The sequence below is a fragment of the Coregonus clupeaformis genome, chromosome 33 (genome assembly GCF_020615455.1).
Source record: "Coregonus clupeaformis isolate EN_2021a chromosome 33, ASM2061545v1, whole genome shotgun sequence".
Classification (NCBI taxonomy): domain Eukaryota; kingdom Metazoa; phylum Chordata; class Actinopteri; order Salmoniformes; family Salmonidae; genus Coregonus; species Coregonus clupeaformis.
Genome location: NC_059224.1, coordinates 36,721,420 through 36,744,646, shown reverse-complemented (window position 1 = coordinate 36,744,646; position 23,227 = coordinate 36,721,420). Strand labels below are relative to the sequence as shown.

At 43.7% G+C, this 23,227-nt stretch overlaps 1 protein-coding gene across 2 annotated transcripts; it reads right to left on the bottom strand.

The window, feature by feature from the left end:
* Positions 1–1,265: 1,265 nt before the first annotated feature.
* On the bottom strand, positions 1,266–23,131 carry LOC121549107 (tau-tubulin kinase 2). 2 transcript variants are annotated; one of them, XM_041860943.2, is made up of 15 exons: positions 23,061–23,131; positions 21,338–21,474; positions 20,877–21,024; positions 19,251–19,324; positions 18,960–19,100; positions 18,343–18,447; positions 17,949–18,014; positions 16,276–16,368; positions 16,067–16,192; positions 9,953–10,110; positions 7,503–7,719; positions 5,277–5,494; positions 4,225–4,663; positions 2,896–3,623; positions 1,266–2,500 (listed from the first exon to the last, which is right to left on the bottom strand). In XM_041860943.2, exons 1-15 carry the CDS (start codon positions 23,077–23,079, stop codon positions 2,134–2,136), a joined length of 3,036 nt encoding a protein of 1,011 aa, XP_041716877.1. In that variant the 5' UTR covers positions 23,080–23,131; the 3' UTR covers positions 1,266–2,133. The 2 variants fall into 2 exon arrangements, with proteins under 2 accessions (XP_041716877.1, XP_041716878.1); XM_041860944.2 differs by lacking the exon at positions 23,061–23,131 and adding an exon at positions 22,435–22,610.
* Between the last annotated feature and the right edge of the window lie 96 nt (positions 23,132–23,227).

Here is a 23,227-nt window from a genome sequence, read left to right as displayed (position 1 = left end):
GTGTGTCGTCTGCGTAGCAATGATAGGAGAGGCCATGTGAGGATATGACAGAGCCAAGTGACTTGGTGTATAGCGAGAATAGGAGAGGGCCTAGAACTGAGCCCTGGGGGACACCAGTGGTGAGAGCACGTGGTGCAGAGACAGATTCTCGCCACGCCACCTGGTAGGAGCGACCTGTCAGGTAGGACGCAATCCAAGAGTGAGTACTATTGTTTGAACAGATGAATGTGGCCTTCAGGCGTTTGGAAATTGCTCCCAAGGATGAACCAGACTTGTGGAGGTTTATAATTTTTTTTCTGAGGTATTGGCTGATTTCTTTTGATTTTCCCATGATGTCAAGCAAAGAGGCACTGAGTTTGAAGGTAGGCCTTGAAATACATCCACAGGTACACCTCCAATTGACTCAAATGATGTCAATTAGCCTATCAGAATTTCTGGAATTCCCCAAGCTGTTTAAAGGTACAGTCAACTTAGTGTATGTAAACTTCTGACCCACTGGAATTGTGATACAGTGAAAATAATGAGTGAAATAATCTGTCTGTAAACAAATGTTGGAAAAATTACTTGTGTCATGCACAAAGTAGATGTCCTAACCGACTTGCCAAAACTATAGTTTGTTAACAAGAAATTTGTGGAGTGGTTGAAAAACGAGTTTTAATGACTCCAACCTAAGTGTAAGTAAACCTCCGACTTCAACTGTATGTCGTAGGCCTACCGTTTGTAAAACACCCCAAAAAGACGCCAGGTACGGACATGACCAAAAAATTTTTTTCCAGAAGACGTCTGCCCGTGCTTACTAGGGTGTAGCCTACTGTGTTGGTCTGCAAAGGAATTTTATCAATGCCCATCCATGTGGTAGGCCCACCGTTTGTAAAACAGCCCATTGAATTGGCTTTATTAGTCCTGATTCCTGTGACTAATCAATTTGGCTATTTAAGCTCCGATATCAGCTACACAACTTCATCAGGAGTTATCCTGAGCCTATTTGCAATGCGTTTACACAGCGGGAAATCAGAAGTATTCTCTTTTTCGCCGTGATCAGCTCATCAAAAATGTACAGATACAAACTTGAAACCACTGATCATAAAAATTTAGCCCACAGGGTGAAACTTCTGGACAGCAGTTGTGAGTAGCCTGATTGTCCATTTCATATTGTCCATTTTACTTTGACCTGTCTTGTTTTTAGGTTATGTCAGCTTATTTTTTTATTTCATTGGGAGCCATTTAGGTTAGGCTATTTGATCTGAGAAACCTGCATGATGTAAAAAGTGTCCGTCTCATTACATTGTCATACATTTTATCTCCAGCCTGTAGGCTACAGAAAAGGCCACATACTTTTTCTACCATATGCTATATCCAGGGGTGAAAGTCTAATTAATTTCTTCCCGGTACGGGACCAAGCGCGTGCACCAACATTTTTTATGGGCCTAATCATAGAGTGACATATACAGTCCCTATTAATTCAATAGGATCTCTGTGGGACTAGTTGTAAAGATTTGTCATTTAACTTTTAAAATGCATGACCTTTTATTGTGGCATAAACACAACCAGTCAAAATGTTTTCATCTGATTGTTAAACAATCACTTCAAAGGGCTCCTTCATAGTTTACCCATGCACATATATATTTCCAGACTCCAAACAGTGGTGAATGGAAAGAGACATCTGTTCCACGTAAACACCAAAAAGTGAAATGACAAATTTGGCTATTGTCATGTCGCCACGTCTCCACCTTGGCAAAATGTCACTGTTCTCGTCGAACCACATCGCATTGGACTGTAGGCTATACCATCCGTTTTCAAGTCCATTCGCTCATTTGTCATGCCTCTGACATGCGGTAATGATAAAGTGGTGAAATAGCATACAGTTTTCTTGACATGTTGTTTTAATTATTGTGAATGGCTCATGTTTTACCCTGGCTATATCTGCTACATGATTTATGTTCGATTATTTTTTTGACGGAACGTTGGTGGAGCGCCACAGCGATGCGTCTCTCCAACAGGGAGGCGCCCTGGGAATGGACAAGCAAAATATTTTGTGCCCCTGCCTTTGACAAAGTAGGCACTGCTTATCACAGGGCGGCATCAGCTACGGTGTGTCCTTCTGAACAACATACTGATACCCATTCTGTCCACTTATCGGCTCACTTTGCCGCTTCCTTTGCCCTCGTGGCTGGGGCCCCTCCCTCTGGCACCGGGCCCTGCGCCCCACGGGATCCCCTGCTGCCCACTAAGCCTGTCCTGGGGGTACCACGGAGGGGGAGGGGACCCCGAGAAGCTGGACGGAGAGCGGCTACGCCCCAGGAAGACCCCTGCCCCCTCACGGAGCTCGTGGCGTGAGGGGGAGGAGCTGAGTGAGCGCTGCAGCGAGGAGGAAGAGCTGCGGGGGCGTGGCGGCGGACTGAATAGTGCACCGCCGCGGTCCTTCATCAGCTGGGTCAGACTGGCCAGGAAGTCGGCGTCGCTGGTGCTGCTGGCGCGCACCCGGAAACGCCGGCGCCGACTGGGGCAGAGAACAGAAAGGGTAGGATTTAAAAAACTAAAACAAACAATTCTGCAACTATCCTGTATTATTCAGAAACTCATGCCTATACATTCTGATGTGGAGGATGCACCGATATGTTTCTAAACCACCCCACACAGAAAAAATAAGTCTATTATCATTGATGTGGGACACAACCCTTACTATTACAGTCTACTAGGGTTGCGTTCGGCAGGGCACAATGTTGTGGAATGTTCAGATACATATCTAATGTAAAGCAAACATGCCTCAGATTGAATAGCTGTTGAATAAGAAAGTATGTCAGTTTCATTCTTGACATTTCTATCTGCAACGCTCCATAACGTTTGCTACTGAACGTGGCCCAGTGCTGTGCCATACTACCATGCTCTTCATACCTGTTGTCTACAGCTGGGCGGGTGGGCGGTTTCCCGGGAGGCGGACGAGGCAGGAACCTGCCGGAGGAGGAGAGCTGCTGCTGCTGCTGCTCGAGCCCTGGAAAAGGGGGGTTGACGGGCCGGGGGATTTTACTCCTGCTGCCCGAGGAGGAGAGCGAGAGGGAGTCACGGTCTTCCCCCAGCCAGTCGGAGCGTGAACCGCGGTCCGAGCAGGAAAGGAGCCTCTCCCGGACGCCACAGGGCAGTAGATTGTCGCAGGAGAGGGATGGCGAGGGCGAGTGGGAGGGCGAGCCAGGCACAGGGCTGCTCCACCGGTGGCGGCGGTCCATGGTGGGGGAATCCGGGGTGGTGGTTGGATCTCGTACGGGGATGCGGCTCAATCTGGGCGAGGAGGGGGATTCCCTTCGCAGGAGGACCAAGGTGGGTGGGGGAGGGGAGGAGGAGAAGATGCCGGCGCTCTCCGCGGCGCTTCCGGCTTTCTCCATCTGAGGGTGCTGGTTGGGTTCGGAAGAGCGGTCGGGGAGGCCCGAGTCGCTCTCTGGGTCTTTGTCGTTTGCGAGGTGGGCTGGGATGAGGCTTGGCACAGGGCTGGGGGCTGACTCGACAATCTCCAGCTCCAACTCGTCGACCTTGCCCTCTTGGGGGTCATTGGGTCTGGTTGACGGGGCCTCTAGCGGTATGGCTTCACTCTTCTCCGTCACGGGGGACTGTGGTACGGGGTTGGCAGACTGTGGAGAGGCAGACCAGAGATTATTGGGAGACGGACATGAGAGGGGGTGAGGAGGCACAAGTAGAGCTCGGACAGCAGAGTCCCTGACCATCTTCCGAAAACGACTGAAACCCTACCTCTTCAAAAGAGTCTATTAAATAAGACATCGGTCTTATTCTATCCCCCCAATAAAAAACTAAAATTGCGCTTGTCTTTTCCTACTAGCACTGACTTTGCTGATAACTTCTGTATCGAGGAAAGATTGACCTACTACGACTGTGATATGTGGTTGCCTCACCTAGCTATCTTAAGATGAATGCACTTTAAGTAAGTTGCTTTGGATAAAAACGTCTGCTAAATGACTAACATGTAAAATGTAGAGAGAAGTACAGATCTCTGTTCATGTCAGTGTATATCTGGTGTGTGTACAGTTCTTAGCATTCAAAGGTTAACCTGTACTGCAGTGCAGTAAGAAACATTTCCTTCATAATGTAACTGTACCGTCAGGGCCATATTTCAGCTGCAGCAATACATTTTGAAAAAGTAACATTTTAATGCCCAGAATACAACTGTATATGCGTGAGCAATTCTTATTCTGCCAAAGCCTTGCTCGCACTCACCTGCTCCATCTGGGCTCGGCCCATGTGGCCTAGCATCCCAGGCAGCCTCCTGCCTCCCAGTAACCAGGTACAGGGCAGGGCCATGTGGGACAGGACGGGGCTGCTCGGGGCTGAGGGAAGCTGGTGGTCCTGGGCCTCAGCCTCTGATTGCACCCCTAGTTTATTCCCATCCAGAGCATAGTCTCCTGGAGGCTTGGCTGCCCCCGAGGCCCCGCTGCCTCCCCTCTGCTCCAGCATCAACCACTCCTGGGAGTCTCCCTCCTGGGGCACCGAGCTGAGGTTGAGGGCCCCAGCCCCCTCCTCCTGGTCGGGGGTCCCCACTCCGCCGGGAGTCCCTGTCGCCTGGTCCTCGTCACAGGGGGTGCCAATCTGCTCACCCTGCCCCCCGCCGCTTTCGGGGATGGTGTTCTGTCGCTCCTGTGGATGCTGCTTCCCCAGACTGGAAATATAAAATAAAATAGGGATTTGACATGAGTAATCGTTTAATAAATATTTAAAGTTGACTAATGGAAATTATATTATAAAAAGAGATTTGTAAAATCTGCATAACTAGCTAATGAACAGTCCAACAAAATAGAGATTAAGTAAATTGCCTTGCATGAGCCTTGGCTTGTGCAAGCTAGAAGCTGGAGCTTATCCTCTGTTTCTGTAGCATGAGGCAGCTTGATGTACAAGTACACCCCCTGGACTAGCCAATGAACAGTCCAACAAATTCGATGTTGGGTGAAACAAAAACCTGCTTACAGGAGAGTTTAAGGACTAAGTTAATACATATCCCACTGCCTTGTGCCTAGTCCTAGTGCAGTGGTTCTCAAACCTCTCCTCGGGACCCCCAGCAGTATTTGATCTATTCCAGAGCTAGCACCCTGATTCTACTTGTCAACTAATCATCAAGCCCTTCATTACTGAATCAGGTGTGGTAGTTCAGGGCTAAAACACATTTGTGAAATTTCTGGCGGTCCCCGAGAGGTTTGAGAACCACTGTCCTACTGTACACTGTAGATCAATATAAACTATTAAACTACTGTAAATGAATGGTAAAAGGTACTGACTAGGCCTCAAGGAAGCGTTCGATGGTGGGCTTGGGTTCGGGAGCCAGTCTCTTCTCGAAGGCCAGGCTCTGGCTGTGTCTCATCCTCCGGAGCAGGGGGGCCGCCCGGTCCAGGAACATGGTCTCTGAGCGCACCCGTATGGGGGAGCTCTGGACGGAGCCTGTGTTGGGGCTCTGGTTGCCACCCTGGTTCTGGCTGTGCTCGTCCTCATTCACCACCTGGAGAAGGGGTTGGAATGTAGTTGTGTTACAAAAAAGGTGTCGGGAGTAGGACAGACTATTTTAAAGGTAGATTCCGAGATATGACGTTACCAAAGCCAGGTGACTTCCGACAAACACAAAGTGAGGACAAGGTAAGAGGCTAAACTCCTTATCTTTGATTGCTGTTGCTGTCTATGGTCAGGTCATATTGCTTGGTCTTAAAAGAGCGACTGAACACACCAATTCCGCATGTGTATCTCTGTTGTTCATTACAAAAAACAAAATGTCAGTCTTGGGTGTGGTTCGATGTGGCAGTTACTGATGTTTTCCCCCCATGAGACACCATAGGACAGTGGTTCTCAAAGTGGGGTCCATGGACGTGGTACTGCAGAGGTCCGCGGCCAGATCTCTCTCTCTCTGTTCTTTTTTTAAATGAATATTACTAACAACAGATTAGACTAATTTTGGTCAAGGGATCCGTGTAATACGTTTAGAGGGTGTAATTCAATATAATGTCATATTAATCATCTACAATTTCTTAACCCTGGGCAACATGGGCCTGGGAGGCTTACAGGGATATTGATATCCACAGCATTCCAATTATTCATTATTCAACTGAATTTTCTTTATTTTTATAAATGTACACTGTAATTTAAGCTTTAAAAACAGCAAAGTGTTTTAACTCAGCATCGTTTGGAAGGGCTCGTAAGCAAGCATTTCACGGTAAGGTCTACACCCATTCTATTCGGCGCATGTGACAAATACAATTTGTATATTGATATTAGCTTTAAAGCTGCAACAACAAAAAAATATCTTCCCCATGACAAAATGTGTAAAATTGGCTTGAAAACTGCTAAATGTTCTCGCCGATGCCAAGAGGCGGCACCTTTAAAATATTCCTTCCCAGGACCTGAGACCTGGTTTGTCCGGCCATACACTGCTTCAGTCATAGTAAAACTCATTGTATGCCATTTCTATCTCACTCAAGTTGTGTTCTGATTATGAGGGGGTACCTGATGAATTTGCAATCCCAAAAGGGGTTTCCGGCCCCAAAAGGTTTGAGAACCCCTGTCATGGGAACAAAGCCAGTATCACTTCCTCCAAATAGTCTGAATGAATCTAGGATAGGGGAAAGTGGGGTAAGTTGAGCTTTCTTTTTTCTTCCATTTTTGTTAATAAAAAAAAAATACATTCAGCAGGGTAAATAAATTAAGCTGCCTAGAAATTTCTGTACTGAATGAAATATTACCACTACCTTTTTAAAACCATGTCAATCTTTATTTCCCAAACACAATTCAAGACAATCAATCGTTTATTTACTTTTAATCATTTAAAGCTTTTAACACAGGCTTAACACCTAACAAATAGGTCCAGGCCCTGTTGTTACCTCATATCCCAGCGATAATGCCTTGCATTACACCTAGGAAAAACAACACTTCAATTTGCTCAACTTGACATTGGCTCAACTTACCCCAAGGCAAACATTTTCACTATATTAGCCCACACAACTACAAGACCTCACTTCCATGCTAGGAAGCTTATAGAGACCCCAACTGATGTATAGAACAATCTTAAAATGATCTACTTTCTGGCCTCCTGAGTGGCGCAGCGGTCTAAGGCACTGCATCGCGGGCTGGGAGGCCCATGAGGCGGCACACAATTTGCACAGCGTCGTCCGGGTTAGGGGAGGGTTTGGCCTGCTGGGATGTCCTTGTCCCATCTCAGTGGTGTTGCACACATTGTTAATATGCATTACTGCAGTTACAGATGGACCAAGAACATCACTGTATAGAATCAGTATAGAAAAGTATAGTATAGAAAATACAGTCTTCAGTATAGAAAATGAACCTGATGAAGTAGACAGGGTTGGCTGAACTGAAGCAGTAAAGGGAAACTAATGGGGGTGTATCTTTGATAGCATGTCATAATTGTGTGTTCCTCTGTCTCAAACCCAATATTTATTTATATGGTCAATAATATTTTCTTTCACAAAAAACGTTTAATATGCGTGTGTTCCAATCCTGACCTTCCTGATGAGCGGTTGTTGTTGTTGCTGGGCTGCGGTCTGGTTGCAGTTGCGGTTGCGGTCCATCTCCTCCCACACGTCAGCGCCCTGGGCAGCACGTTGGTGCTGGGCCGGGATTGGGGGGCAGTTGTCGGCGTCGCTGAGACGCTCGCCCTGTAGTACGTCCTCAGTGTTCTCCCTCTGCAGCTCGGCGGGGAGCACCGAGGCGTTGGCCATGCTGGGGGGAGAGAGAGGAGGAGGAAGGGAGGGTGGAGAGAGGGAGAAGGAGAAAGAGAAGCGAGAGTGAGAGAGAGGGAGTCAGGAAGGGAGAGAGAAAGGGAGAGAAAACGGGACAGAGAGGAGAGAGTGAGAGAAAGAGAGGGAAGGTCATTCAGCTGCTACTTTCCAGAGAACAAATTAGGCCGGTGGTTTTCAAGGGATCGCTGACCGAATATACAGATTTGCCTTCCCCCAAAAAAAGGCTTTGCAGATTTGAAAGAATTGCGTGAGTGGAACAAAAGTTGTACCACGTCGATTTGAAGGAAGGTATTACAGTCCAATCAGCAAATGCTGACCAATTAAGCATCAATTACACCCATTCACACAAATATTCTGCATCACACCAATCAACACGAAGCCGAACAAAATTATGTATTACCATAACCGTCAGCCCAATTCTGATTTTTTTTTACTGATTGGTCTTATGACCAATCAGATCAGCTCGGAAAAATATCTGATGTGAAAAGATCTGGGGCAACATTTATCAATCATGCATAGGCAAAAATCTGTGCGTAAAACTTGCGTGGGATCATTTCCACGCAAAGTGTGAGATTTATCAATATGAACGTTTGCTTGAGAGTGTGCGTAAGTTTACACACATCCATGACCATGCGTGCGCACAGTGCCCAGTGGTGGAATAAGGGGACTGCTTATCAAGCATTGAATGGGGAATGTTTTTTTTCGATAATCCATATAAAGTACAGTTATTTGTTAAATGGACATTTAAAAAAAATTCAACTTCATATTCATCATCTCCAGCCCCACCCCAACATCAATATATGTGAAAATTGCGCATTTCTAGGTTTTGTAGTAAAAAACACAGAGGAAGATAAGTGTTTCCAATGACATCGGTGTGCATCGTGCTATTTTAACAAATTATGAGTAGGCATTGCCTACTAATTGGTTTAAGCTGTCATTGGAAACACTTACCTTCCTCTGTCTTTTTTACTACAAAACCTAGAAACGCGCAATTTTCACATATATTGATGTTGGGGTGGGGCTGGAGATGAAGGATATGAAGTTGAACATTTTTGAAATGTCCATTTAACAAATAACTGTACTTTATATGGATTATCGTAACAAAATGTACTGATGTGGTCAAATTATATGATACAGCCTGTCAAGATATGTTGAATGAATTCACAATGGATATGAAGTTGAACATTTCATACATTTCCCTTTAAATTAGAGACACATCATCAGCAAAACAAACAGCAACACGTACAATTTCCATACACCATCGCACAACAGGTTGAAGTCAAGAGGGGTTTCTTTGCCATGATGCCATCAATGGGTTTTCCAAATACGAACGGAGCAATAGACGACACCAACATAAAAGCATCCTCCCAAAACAAGTTCAACTATGTGAACAAAAAAGGCATCCACTCTTAATGTGCAGGTGATAGGTTAAACGATGCGCATAAGACACTGCTGAATGTGGTGGCAAGGTGGCACGCACGACTTGTTCATTCTGCAGAACAGCAACGTTGGCCTTTATGCCTAAAGGCGGGAGCTGTTGAGGATGGATGGCTTATTGGCGAGTGTTGCCTACTCCTTTTAAGTATGTTTGCCATTGCTAAAGCAACTTGAATTGTCCTAATGGTCCTCTCTTTGTTGCTATGTTTTTACTGGTCAAGCTACAACGGAGCAAGCCAAATAAAACCTTTTGGTTTTACTCAATCTCTAACACAAGCACCTATATATTTCAGTCTCTGAAAATATCGCTTTTTTTTGGTTACGCCATTGTATTTCATGGTACGGCGTTGTATATTCCCCACAAGGTTTAAAGGGATGATTTTTACCATATATGCACTGAGGCTGAGAACAATTGGTATTTATCAATGGTCATCTCCTACCGGTGTGCATATGACACTCGTAGGATTGTTTGATAAAACACTTTTTCTATGCATACGAACATTCTAAATTCTGTTCGTAAGTAGTATTTTAGAATAGTTTCTAGGCAAATAATGATAAATGAGGCCCCTGATGTGATTGGTCAAAAGACCAATTAGTGGAAGAAATATCAGAATTGGGCTGCCTGTCTAAACACAGCCTTAGAGTGGAACAGTTACCATTTTGGATTAGAGTCGTAAAATTTCGGGAACTTTCCCAAAATTCCCAGGTTTTCCAGAAATCCAGTTCCACCTCTCCCCTACTATTTTCAAACAATATGCCATCATTGCAGTTCTTACCCCATGTAAGCAGGTGTGAGGCGGGTGAGTTGCTGAGCGGTGTTGGTTGAGCCGGTGATGGTCAGCATATCCTCTGAGTCACACCTCTCCCAGTCATACGGGTCGTTCTCCAACACGTTGTGGCTCTTCATGGCATTCTCAAACACTGAAATTAGTAGCTGGAACATAACAACCAAAACCATTGACATTTAGCATTATGAGACAATGGGAAGATCTATTGTTGGCTTGCTGTTGGCAGACAAATACATGCATAGGGGTGGGGGTCAATTCCATTCAAATTCAGTTAAACCAGGAAGTTAGGGGTTGTCCCCGACTAAAAAATATATTGGTCGACCAAGAGTAATCTGTTCTTTTGACCTATCAATTGGTCGAAATTTTTAAACCATATATTTACACATTCTATGTGTTTTAATCAAATCACCTATATTCACTGAGCTTGTCTGACACTTTGGTTTGATTAAATAATTAAGACACACAAATGACTAGAAGGAGTCCGACCAGCAATTGATTTGATTGTGCCAGGCCAGCTCAGACTTGCTGCGCTGTGTTAAAAAGAAAAAAGACAGCGAGGTGACTGACTAGCACTCGTTGTCTCTCTCTCCTCCCTGCTGCAGCGACCACCACAGAACAAGTGTTTATCACGCTGTCTGTGTTGCTGAAGCTGCAACATAATTACTGCCATATCTGTTACCGAAATCCTTAATTTGTTTAGGAAAAACATTCCCTATTCCCTCAACCCATGCTCTCTTTACATGACACATGTGTGCATCGCAAGCACGTGACCAAAGACCTATTCGCACCGGACTAGTATTACTACAGAACGTTAGTTGTGTAATTATTATTCCAGAATGTCATTTATTCCAGAGGACGATTCAGACGGGATTCGTTTTTTCCAAACTGCCCCCTGTAATTCTTTATTTTTTTTCCCAATAAATTGACAGTTATGACGGAACCCTGGAGGTTTGTATTCTAGGCGTGAAGATACAGTGTTTCAACATGTCCAGGTGATAGGGCCACACTGTTAACTAGAGGTTGGTTCCAAAGTTTCTAAATTATCTTTCCTATGGTGTCGCCATAATGTTTGAATTGAGGAAGTGTGATCATTATCTTTAGGATGTTTTAGCGATCCACAGTACGTCCTAAATGCCCCCCAGCCTTGCTAAACAGTGCAATTGCACTTGAGATGCATTTTAAGGCTATTGATTAGAAAGTTAACTTATAATTTCCAAACGTTTCGGTCCGTTGTATGCTGCTGCTTTGAGATCTATTAACAGCAAGGGTTGCATTAAATTAGGCTCAATATTTTTTTACTGATGCATTAGGCAATGTTCAATTCATACGCACAAAACATATAACGTTAAACAAAAGCACTCACTGTGAAAGTTCCTAGGCTACATGTAGGCCAGTCATATATAGCTTATGCGCAGCACTTAGTTCAATGTATCGAATCAGTTATTGTTTTCTTGCGCAAACACCTGCTGACATTCAGAGCTTAAATAGCCAAATTGATTAGTCACAGGAACCAGGACTAATAAAGCTCAGACATCTCAAAACTTCGGGATGTCGATTCGCACGGGACTAGTATTATCAGAAAAACAGTAGGTTATTCTCTCTGGAATTGTTACTCTCCTGCCATTTAAAGATTAGTGCCATGGCAGATTCAGACAGGACAAAAAGTACAGATGTGTTGTTTTGTGCTCCTGCACATAATTACATTACCCAACCTCCGCCAGTAAAACGAATCCCGTCCAGATAGGGCACAATAGGGCCTGACATATAGCCAGGGCCGGTCTTTGCCTTTCTGCCGCCATAGGCAAGGCCAAAAAAATGCCACACCCCACAAAACTAGAATAGTCCCAGTAAGAAAAATGACGGTGAAAATAAGTCTAAAAGACGTATTTTCCAGATTTTTCAATGTAGGTTCTGAATGAAATGTGAAATGGTATTTTCCATATGTTTAAAATATTTTTTTTCCAGGACGCTGAAAAGGCATATTTTCCGGACATTGAGAAATATGTATTTTCTTGATGTTGAAATCAGGTTCATTTTCGGTTCTTAATGAAAGTTGAAAATAAGTCATTTATAGACGTCCATGTTTGAACCAAATCAAGGCTGTTCCAGACCGGACAAAATCTGAACCAAACATAAACGTCTATGATTGGTTCAGATTTGGTCCGGACTGGACCAAAAACCAATGTCCGTGGATGTGGAAATCAAAGTGGTCCGGAACTGCACCAAAAAAAGACATCCAAAAGATGTCGTCTCGTGCTTACTAGCGTGTAGCCTACCATGTCGGCCCGCAATGTAATTTTATCAATGCCCATCCATGTGGTAGGCCCACCGTTTGTAAAACAGCCCATTGCATTGGCTTTATTAGTCCTGATTCCTGTGACTAATCAATGTGGCTATTTAAGCTCTGAATGTCAGCTACCCAACTTTATCAGGAGTTATCCTGAGCCTATTTGCAATGGAAATGCAGAAGTATTTTCTGTTTCGCTATGATCAGCTTGTCAAAAGAATTTACGGATACAAACTTGAAATCACTGATCATGACAATGGGGTGAAACTCCTGGACAACAGTTGTGATTGTCCATTCCATATTGTCCATTTTATTTTGACCTGTCCTGTTGTTAGGATGTTGCTTCGTGACAGCTCATTTTGTATTTGATTGAGCCCCATTTAGGTTAGGCTATTTGATTGGAGAAATGATGTTAAAGTGTCCGTCTCATTACATTGTCATACATTTTATCTCCAGCCTGTAGGCTACAGAAAAGGTTGTGTGTGCCAAACAGGTGCTGTATAGATTACAATCAAATTTTTTGTTAAACCTTTATTACAGCAAAGACTAAAAACAGTTGCATTCATTCATGAATGCAATTTCCGAAATGGAACGGTTTATTTATTGTTTAAACTAATTATTCAAGGCTTGCTTTATTTTAAAACTAAAATGCTTGATTGCATTTCAAATCATGAATGACTCGTATGCTGTGTGATGACGTGAACTAATTAATGATTGATTGATACAGTAGCCTGTATAAGTATTGAAATATAGGCCTAAGTAAGTTACAGTATTAAGACTAAAAAGGATGCCCTGTTACGCCTGCAGCTCAATAGTGGTTATACGAGGCTGCTATACTAGCCTACTAATGATAATGACATTACTTATGACCATAATAGTAATAATAACAATAACAAGGAGATCAAGAAAAAGGAGCGTTTTTGCTATTATAAATATTCGGACAATTTGGAAAAGTGTAAACAACACAAAATACATTTGAAATCATACCAAAGAGGCTGTTCTAACGAAAAACAAGTCTAAATCCTTTATTACAGCAAAGCAAAGATTAAAAACAGCCGAATTTGTGAAATTGTTTACTTAACATGTCATTGCGTGAGGCTTGGTGCTAACGGAATCAGTAGGCTATTAAACAAACACACAAACAGGCAATAGAATCAGGATCTGTCTTGTCTGTAGATATATTGATGATTTATAAAGCCAGGCACTTTTAACAGTTAGGCTATTGATTATAGACCTAATTACAGTGAGGGGAAAAAAGTATTTGATCCCCTGCTGATTTTGTATGTTTGCCCACTGACAAAGATGATCAGTCTATAATTTTAATGGTAGGTTTATTTGAACAGTGAGAAACAGAATAACAACAAAAAAATCAAGAAAAACGCATGTCAAAAATGTTATAAATTGATTTGCATTTTAAATGAGGGAAATAAGTATTTGACTCCTCTGCAAAACATGACTTAGTACTTGGTGGCAAAACAATTGTTGGCAATCACAGAGCTCAGACGTTTCTTGTAGTTGGCTCCCGTGTGGCGCAGCGGTCTAAGGAACTGCATCTCAGTGCTTGAGGCATCACTACAGACCCCCTGGTTCGATTCCAGGCTGTATCACAACCGGCCGTGATTGGGAGTCCCGTAGGGCGGCGCACAATTGGCCCAGTGTCGTCCAGGTTTGGCCGGTGTAGGCAGTCATTGTAAATAAGAATGTGTTCTTAACTGACTTGCCTAGTTAAATAAAGGTAACAAAAATAAATAGTTTGCACACATCTCAGGAGGGATTTTGTCCCACTCCTCTTTGCAGACCTTCTCCAAGTCATTAAGGTGTCGAGCCTGACGTTTGGCAACTCAAACCTTCAGCTCCCTCCACAGATATTCTACAGGATTAAGGTCTGGAGACTGGCTAGGCCATTCCAGGACCTTAATGTGCTTCTTCTTGAGCCACTCCTTTGTTGCCTTGGCCATGTGTTTTGGGTCATTGTCATGCAGGAATACCCATCCACAACCCATTTTCAATGCCCTGGCTGAGGGAAGGAGGTTCTCACCCAAGATTTGACGGTACATGGCCCCGTCCATCGTCCCTTTGATGCGGTGAAGTTGTCCTGTCCCCTTAGTGGAAAAACACCCCCAAAGCATAATGTTTCCACCTCCATGTTTGACGGTGGGGATGGTGTTCTTGGGGTCATAGGCAGCATTCCTCCTCCTCCAAACACGGCGAGTTGAGTTGATGCCAAAGAGCTCCATTTTGGTCTCATCTGACCACAACACTTTCACCCAGTTCTCCTCTGAATCATTCAGATGTTCATTGGCAAACTTCAGACGGGCCTGTATATGTGCTTTCTTGAGCAGGGGGACCTTGCGGGCGCTGCAGGATTTCAGTCCTTCACGGCGTAGTGTGTTACCAATTGTTTTCTTGGTGACTATGGTCCCAGCTGCCTTGAGATCATTGACAAGATCTTCCCGTGTAGTTCTGGGCTGATTCCTCACCGTTCTCATGATCATTGCAACTCCACGAGGTGAGATCTTGCATGGAGCCCCAGGCAGAGTGAGATTGACAGTTCTTTTGTGTTTCTTCCATTTGCGAATAATCGCACCAACTGTTGTCACCTTCTCACCAAGCTGCTTGGCGATGGTCTTGTAGCCCATTCCAGCCTTGTGTAGGTCTACAATCTTTGTCCCTGACATCCTTGGAGAGCTCTTTGGTCTTGGCCATGGTGGAGAGTTTGGAATCTGATTGATTGATTGCTTCTGTGGACAGGTGTCTTTTATACAGGTAACAAGCTGAGATTAGGAGCACTCCCTTTAAAATATTTTTTTGTTGTTATTCTGTCTCTCACTGTTCAAAAAAGCTACCATTAAAATTATAGACTGATCATTTCTTTGTCAGTGGGCAAACGTACAAAATCAGCAGGGGATCAAATACCCTTTTCCCTCACTGTAAGTTCAGGTTTCTTCTCTCCTCACTTTTCTTAGACAATAAGGCAATGGGTGTTTTCTCATATCCTCATTCTGCTGCTGCCTCCGCGGCATTGTTCTCAACACCAATATGCTGGTTAACTTTGCTATTATGCACATAGCAACATGGTCTAGGAAAAGGTGGCAATTGAACAGCACACTGATGTGTTTCAGAACCGTGGACAGCAACTGCTATCCAAAGAGGGAGAAAGCGCATTTGTTATAAAATAATACAATTTTTTTAGTGTTGCACCATTATTCTTATGTAATAATACCATGTACAATTTCAGTAGCATATGTCTTAGACTGATGGACTGTGCCATCCCCAAGGCCTCCACAATGGATCAGTCCACTCAGACAGACTCCCGAGTGGCGCAGCGGTCTAAGGCACTGCATCTCAGTGCTTGAGGCATCACTACAGACCCCCTGGTTCGATTCCAGGCTGTATCACAACCGGCTGTGATTGGGAGTCCCATAGGGCGGCGCACAATTGGCCCAGCGTCGTCCGGGTTTGGCCGGTGTAGGCCGTCATTGTAAATAAGAATTTGTTCTTAACTGACTTGCCTAGTTAAATAAAGGTTAAAAAATATATATATATATTAAATACAGCCGCGAATCAGACAGGTGTCTTGTACAACATTATCTTTTATTATTTACTTTTTTTGCTACTGCTCGACTAAAGAAATCTCGGTCGACCAACAACCTATCGACCAAACAATCGACCAGTTGACTAAATGGGGTCAGCCCTACAGGAAGTAAATTAAAATCCCAACTCCAATTCCAAGAAAGATTGGAATTGGAATTTTGGTTTATTTTCTGGATATTTGAGTTAATGCACACATATGGAAACATTTAGACCAACGTTACCTGATAGTCAGGCTTAGTGAAGTAGTCCAGGGTCAGGATATGATCCAGGAAGATGCTGAACTCTGAGGGGAGGTGTTTGAGCATGAGGCGATTGTCGTAGGTCTCCTTTAGGTTCCCCACCTGTTCCTGTGAGTAGAGGGAAAAGAGCATGAACACACATGCTCATTCATGTACAGTACACACACATGCGCGCACACACAAACACTTACTTTGTCTTTGACCTTCCTCCAGGGTAGCTGGCCCACCGTGAACTCCACCAGCATGTAGAAGAGAGACCAGAGGTCATCATGGCGACCCATCTCCTGAAGACCACAGACACACACACATCATGGGTGAGCAAGGTGAGAACACCTACTCATACAGTGGCTTGTGAAAGTATTCACCCCCCTTGGCATTTTTCCTATTTTGTTACCTTACAACCTGGAATTAAAATGGATTTTTTTGGGGGGGGGTTGTATCATTTGATTTACACAACATGCCTACCACTTTGAAGATGCAAAATACTTGAGCGTGCATAACTATTCAACCCCCCAAAGTCAATACTTTGTAGAGCCACTTTTCGCAGCAATTATAGCTGCAAGTCTCTTGGGGTATGTCTCTATAAGCTTGGCACATCTAGCCACTCGGATTTTTGCCCATTCTTCAAGGCAAAACTGCTCCAGCTCCTTCAAGTTGGATGGGTTAATATGGTGTACAGCAATCTTTAAGTCATACCACATATTCTCAATTGGATTGAGGTCTGGGCTTTGACTAGGCCATTCCAAGACATTTAAATGTGTCCCCTTAAACCACTCAAGTGTTGCTTTAGCAGTATGCTTAGGGTCATTGTCCTGCTGGAAGGTGAACCTCCGTCCCAGTCTCAAATCTCTGGAAGACTGAAACAGGTTTCCCTCAAGGATTTCCCTGTATTTAGCGCCATCCATCATTCCTTCAATTCTGAGCAGTTTCCCAGTCCCTGCCGATGAAAAACATCCCCACAGCATGATGCTGCCACCACCATGCTTCACTGTGGGGATGGTGTTCGCGGGGTGATGAGAGGTGTTGGGTTTGCGCCAGTCATAGCGTTTTCCTTGATGGCCAAAAAGCTCAACTTTAGTCTCCTCTGACCAGAGTACCTTATTCCATATGTTTAGGGAGTCTCCAACATGCCTTTTGGCGAACACCAAACGTGTTTGCTTATTATTTTCTTTAAGCAATGGCTTTTTTCTGGCCAGTCTTCCGTAAAGCCCAGCTCTGTGGAGAGTACGGCTTAAAGTGGTCCTATGGACAGATACTCCAATCTCCGCTGTGGAGCTTTGCAGCACCTTCAGGGTTATCTTTGGTCTCTTTGTTGCCTCTCTGATTAATGCCCTCCTTGCCTGGTCCATGAGTTTTGGTGGGCGGCCCTCTCTTGGCAGGTTTGTTGTGGTGCCATATTCTTTCAATTTTTTAATAATGAATTTAATGGTGCTCCGTGGGATGTTCAAAGTTTCGGATATTTTTAAATAACCCAACCCTGATCTGTACTTCTCCACAACTTTGTCCCTGACCTGTTCGGAGAGCTCCTTGGTCTTCATGGTGCTGCTTGCTTGGTGGTGCCCCTTTCTTAGTGGTGTTGCAGACTCTGGGGCCTTTCAGAAAAGGTGTATATATACTGAGATCATGTGACAGATTATGTGACACTTTGCACACAGGTGGACTTTATTTAACTAATTATGTGACTTCTGAAGGTAATTGGTTGCACCAGATCTTATTTAGGGGCTTCATAGCAAAGGGGGTGAATACATATGCACGCACCACTTTTCCGTTACTTTTTAGAATTTTTTGAAACAAGTTATTTGTTTTCATTTCACTTCACCAATTTGAGAGAGAGAGAGAGAGAGAGAGAGAGAGAGAGACTCACCTTATTCTTGTGTGCATTGACTGAGGCATAGCGCACTGTTCCTCTGAACCCTGCCACGGGACGAGGCTGACAGAGAGAGAGAGGGATAAGAAATTAAATTGAAGCTTCAATATTCACACTTGCATACTACTTAGAATGCATGCCCAATTCATTGCTTCATTTTAAGTTGACATTGAAATGTAGCCATCCACAGATTAAATTTAGACATAACATTGACATTTTAGTCATTTAGCAGACGCTCTTATCCAGAGCGACTAACAGGAGTGAGTGCATACATTTTCATACTTTTTTCGTACTGGTCCCCCGTGGGAATCGAACCCACACCCCTGGCATTGCAAGCACCATGCTCTACCAACTGAGCCTCACGCGCACACACACGCGCAGGAATACTTACAGGACGCACTTCCTGACAAGAGTTGGTGAACTGTCGGGCCAGACCAAAGTCGAGCATGTAGCAGCATCGACACGTGCTGGCCAGGCGCCCCATGGCAAAGTTTGACTGGGGTGGTACAAACACAGTAAATCAGTCACTGATACTTAGTCTTGTCCTTGCCATTGATCTGATTAAGCAGGCAATAATCTAAGTAAATCCTGTTACTTTTTCCAGCAAAGCCTGGTATAATGCTTTGAAACTCGATGGGGTCTTATAATAGGTCATTTTTTTACTGATAATAACAAAGTGGCTGGGACTTAGTCAGGATCATTATGAGATGATAATGAGACATAAGGGTGTCATACATGCTTATAACAAGTTGTGCAATGCATTATAACCGCTTAAAGCGATATACCTGCATTCATACACTGCACGCAGAGACATAAAAATGGTATCCATTAGTTAATCTGACTCTGGGTAAGTAGAAAAAAGGGCTTGATTGCCAAAATGTCAAACTATCCCTTTAAGGCTGTAAGTTGAGTGTTACCAGTAAAGTATTTATGCTCTTATCTTGTTCCCTTAACCCTGATACATCACCCCTTATTGTTACCTCATCTTCTTACCAAATGACCCCTTACCGGTTTGATGTCGCGGTGCAGGAAGCCCACAGAGTGGATGCTCTCGATGGCCACCAGCATCTGCCGGCCCAACCTCAGAGTGGTGGAGACAGTGAAGGTGCCGCGAGACATAGTTCTGCGCAGGTCTGCCAGATTCCTACCCTATAGGACACAGACAGTAAAGCAATGTTTGTGGGATGGGGTATGGGGTGATGACATGGTCACCCAAGGCTGAGCTACTCACTCATTCTTTCCCACACACATTTCAAATAATTTATTTGAATCCACAAATCACACGGCCAGAAACCCTACCTGAAGTTCCATCACCACATAGTTGAAGCGGTCATTGCGGCCACAACCTACAAAGCGACACACATGATCTTTACCTGAAACAGAGAAACATAAATGTTGCTTAGAAGGTCTCTCTTTTAAAACACATCAGATATTTACAGTATCTGGCCAAATGATTAGAAACGCGTAAATATTCAATCCATATTTTCCACAAAGGTTTGATACGTTTGTGTGAATTTCAAAGTTATGGACATTTCAGTGTTTTCCGAACGACCTCCATTCTAGACGTATAAGTACACTACCGGTCAAAAGTTTGGGGTCACTTAGAAATGTCCTTGTTTTCGAAAGAAAAGCAATTTTTTTGACCATTAAAATAACATCAAATTGATCAGAAATACAGTGTAGATGTTGTAAATGGCTATTGTAACTGGAAACTGCTGATTTTTTATGGAATATCTACATAGGCGTACAGAGGCCCATTATCAGCAACCATCAGTCCTGTGTTCCAATGGCACGTTGTGTTTGCTAATCCAAGTTGATCATTTTAAAAGGCTAATTGATCTTTAGAAAACCCTTTTGCAATTATGTTAGCACAGCTGAAAACTGTTGTGCTGATTAAAGAAGCAATAAAACTGGCCTTCTTGAGACTAGTTGAGTATCTGGAGCATCAGCAATTGTGGGTTCGATTACAGAATCAAAATGGCCAGAAACAAATAACTTTCTTCTGAAAGTGCTGACCTTCTAGGCAGAGTTGAAAAGAAAAAGCCATATCTCAGACTGCCCATCTTAATCTTTTCTTTTTATTGGCCAGTCTGAGATATGGCTTTTTCTTTGCAACTGCCTAGAAGGTCAGCATCCCGGAGTCGCCTCTTCACTGTTGACGTTGAGACTGGTGTTTTGCGGGTACTATTTAATGAAGCTGCCAGTTGAGGACCTGTGAGGCGTCTGTTTCTCAAACTAGACAATCTAATGTATTTGTCCTCTTGCTCAGTTGTGCACCGGGGCCTCCCACTCCTCTTTCTATTCTGGTTAGAGCCAGTTTGCGCTGTTCTGTGAAGGGAGTAGTACACAGCGTTGTACGAGATCTTCAGTTTCTTGGCAATTTCTCGCATGGAATAGCCTTCATTTCTCAGAACAAGAATAGACTGACGAGTTTCAGAAGAAAGTTCTTTGTTTCTGGCCATTTTGAGCCTGTAATCGAACCTACAATTGCTGATGCTCCAGATACTCAACTAGTCTCAAGAAGGCCAGTTTTATTGCTTCTTTAAATCAGCACAACAGTTTTCAGCTGTGCTAACATAATTGCAAAAGGATTTTCTAATGATCAATTAGCCTTTTAAAATTATAAACTTGGATTAGCAAACACAACATGCCATTGGAACACAGGACTGATGGTTGCTGATAATGGGCCTCTGAACACCTATGTAGATATTCCATTAAAAATCAGCAGTTTCCAGCTACAAAAGCCATTTACAACATTAACAATGTCTACACTGTATTTCTGATCAATTTGATGTTATTTTAATGGGCAATTTTTTTTGCTTTTCTATCAAAAACAAGGACATTTCTAAGTGACCCCAAACTTTTGAACGGTAGTGTATATCTGAGGTCGTACTGTATTCCAACAGGGCCCCTGTCTTCTCTCACCCTGGAGCTTCTTCAGCACAGCCACCTCCATCTTCAGCACCTGTTTGGCCTGCTGGGCAGACTCCACCTTCAGGGCCACGTTGACCTGGCTCAGCTGATCCAGCACCTCGTAGATCTCCCCAAAGCCACCCCCGCCAATTTTCTTCACCTGAAAATGGAATGGAGAAGGTGGAATGCAGGTAGTAAAGAAAGAAGAGAGAGGGGGTGGGTGGGGGATGGAGATGGAAAGAGAGAAAGAGAGGGAAGTCGTGAGTGTTCTGTATAAAAAGTGCCATACTGTACCTACAGAAGGTACACACACATCTCATACCGGTTAGATCCATTACGTAACACATTACAGAAAGCTGTTTTGACATTATCGCTGCTGCCTTCTCGCTAGGAGAATGGGAGCAGCAACAAGACAGATTTGACCAAAGCTAGCTGTGCCCTTTCTGCAGCCGGTAGTATTTATAGTAACTCACCACTCTCCATCTCTCCCGGACCAGGTCTGTGACTGACAGGATGTCTGCCGCCTGCTCTACTGCACCACTCATCCCAAGTGCTGCTCGGAGTGCTCCCAATGATGGCCTGCACCTGGCATCAGTGTCGCTGGCTTTTACTGCAGAAAGAAAGGGAGAAAGGGGGAAAGGAGGGAGACATTTAGATTTTGACAACTGACAAATCATGCAAAAGTGGAGACCTTGACAACCTCCATCTACATGTGTCCCCAGAGAGATGTCAAAATGTGCGTGTTGTCACTGTCATTTCACTTTCTTCACCTATATACTAATGTAAAGGATGTATTGTAACATTTACATCCATTTGTTTATACCCACAGCAAATAATGTTTATTTGGATAATCGCATCACTGGACATATTAAAAGCCCCATCAGCAGAATCTACAACCTCTATTGCAGGCTACTTTCAAATCCCATTTAGCCAAGTACTTTTTCTTACTGTTGTAATAGCTAATATAGCTAAGAATAATGCATGAACACACAGAGCTGCTTGTTCTCAACTTACCCTGTGTGTTGCTTACTTAGCCAACAGACATAGCAATGTACCAACCCAACATAGCCATCCTATTTCAGCATCATCAGCTGTCATTCTGAAAACTGTCAATAGAGGCATTTAATTTGATAAAATATCTGGCTAGCTGGTTGGCTAGCTGGCTAACGTTAGCTAGGTCTAGTAACGTTAAGGTCTTGCAAAAGAGATGGAGAACGGATAGCTTTGCTAAAATTAGCTAGCGTACCTTGTTTGACAACAAAGCACCACCCTCTGCTTCCACCACGCACTGGACCAGTTAGCTAACGTTAACTATCAACAAACCAATGCTAGCAGCTAGCCATCTTTTTAGACAGCTATCTATCTATCTATCTGGCATTTAGTAGTTAGGGTAACACTAAATATAGGTAACCCTAACTAGCTAACTAGTACAAGCAAAAATGTTATTGTCTCTGTAACAAGTCGTTTATTTAGCAAGCAAAATAGCTGGAATGCTATGTAGCAAGCCTAGCTAGCTAATTTTGGCTAGCAAGGCAGATGCACATGCATGCGGCTGTTTCATCTAACCTACCTTATTTGATTACACCATTTCCAAGCATGTACTATTTTAAATCCAGACAGTTAAGTGACATTTCTCCATATCCATTGCTGTGCTTTCAACTCTTAAAACGTTTTATTGTGTACATAACGGAAGGTGGAGAAGGTTTCTCCTCCGCTCATTCACACAACAGCAGCGATTACGTCACGGGCAAGCGCTCCTTGTATCAACTGATTGATCAATCTGCATCCCCTCTGCAGAGTTATCTCTTCGAGAAGAGGATGCTCGATCTACACTGCCGGGCTAGGGAGACGAAATTTAGATGTCACTGTCATAGCATTATTATAAGCAACAGAGTTTCCTGGCACATGCTAAAACTGTGATGAGATTGTGAGATTGCAGTATTATGCGCAAAAGAGTGGCACCTCATAACAGCAATGCAGTCAGTGCAGTACTGCATTGACACCAGAGACTGATCGACAGTGACAGGTCACTGGCATTGAACAAATGACAGTTCAGAATGAATCCACTGACATTTTAAAGCTAAGTTGTGCTATCAAATGCTACATAGAATACTTTGGAAATGCAAAATTGTGCTAATTCTATATATACACAAAGCATTACATTGCCACACCACTGTACTGTCCAAAATGAATCACCTTGGATTTGGCCAAGCATGCACCCTTCAACATGCGAGGCTGGGAGCCACCTTGCTGACAGAATTTCTCTGCAGAAGCACTTCCAGGATGTGTTGCAATTTACTGGATGATGCCATACACAAGCAGTGGGACAACCATATAAATCATTGGGACAACCTTATAAAGTG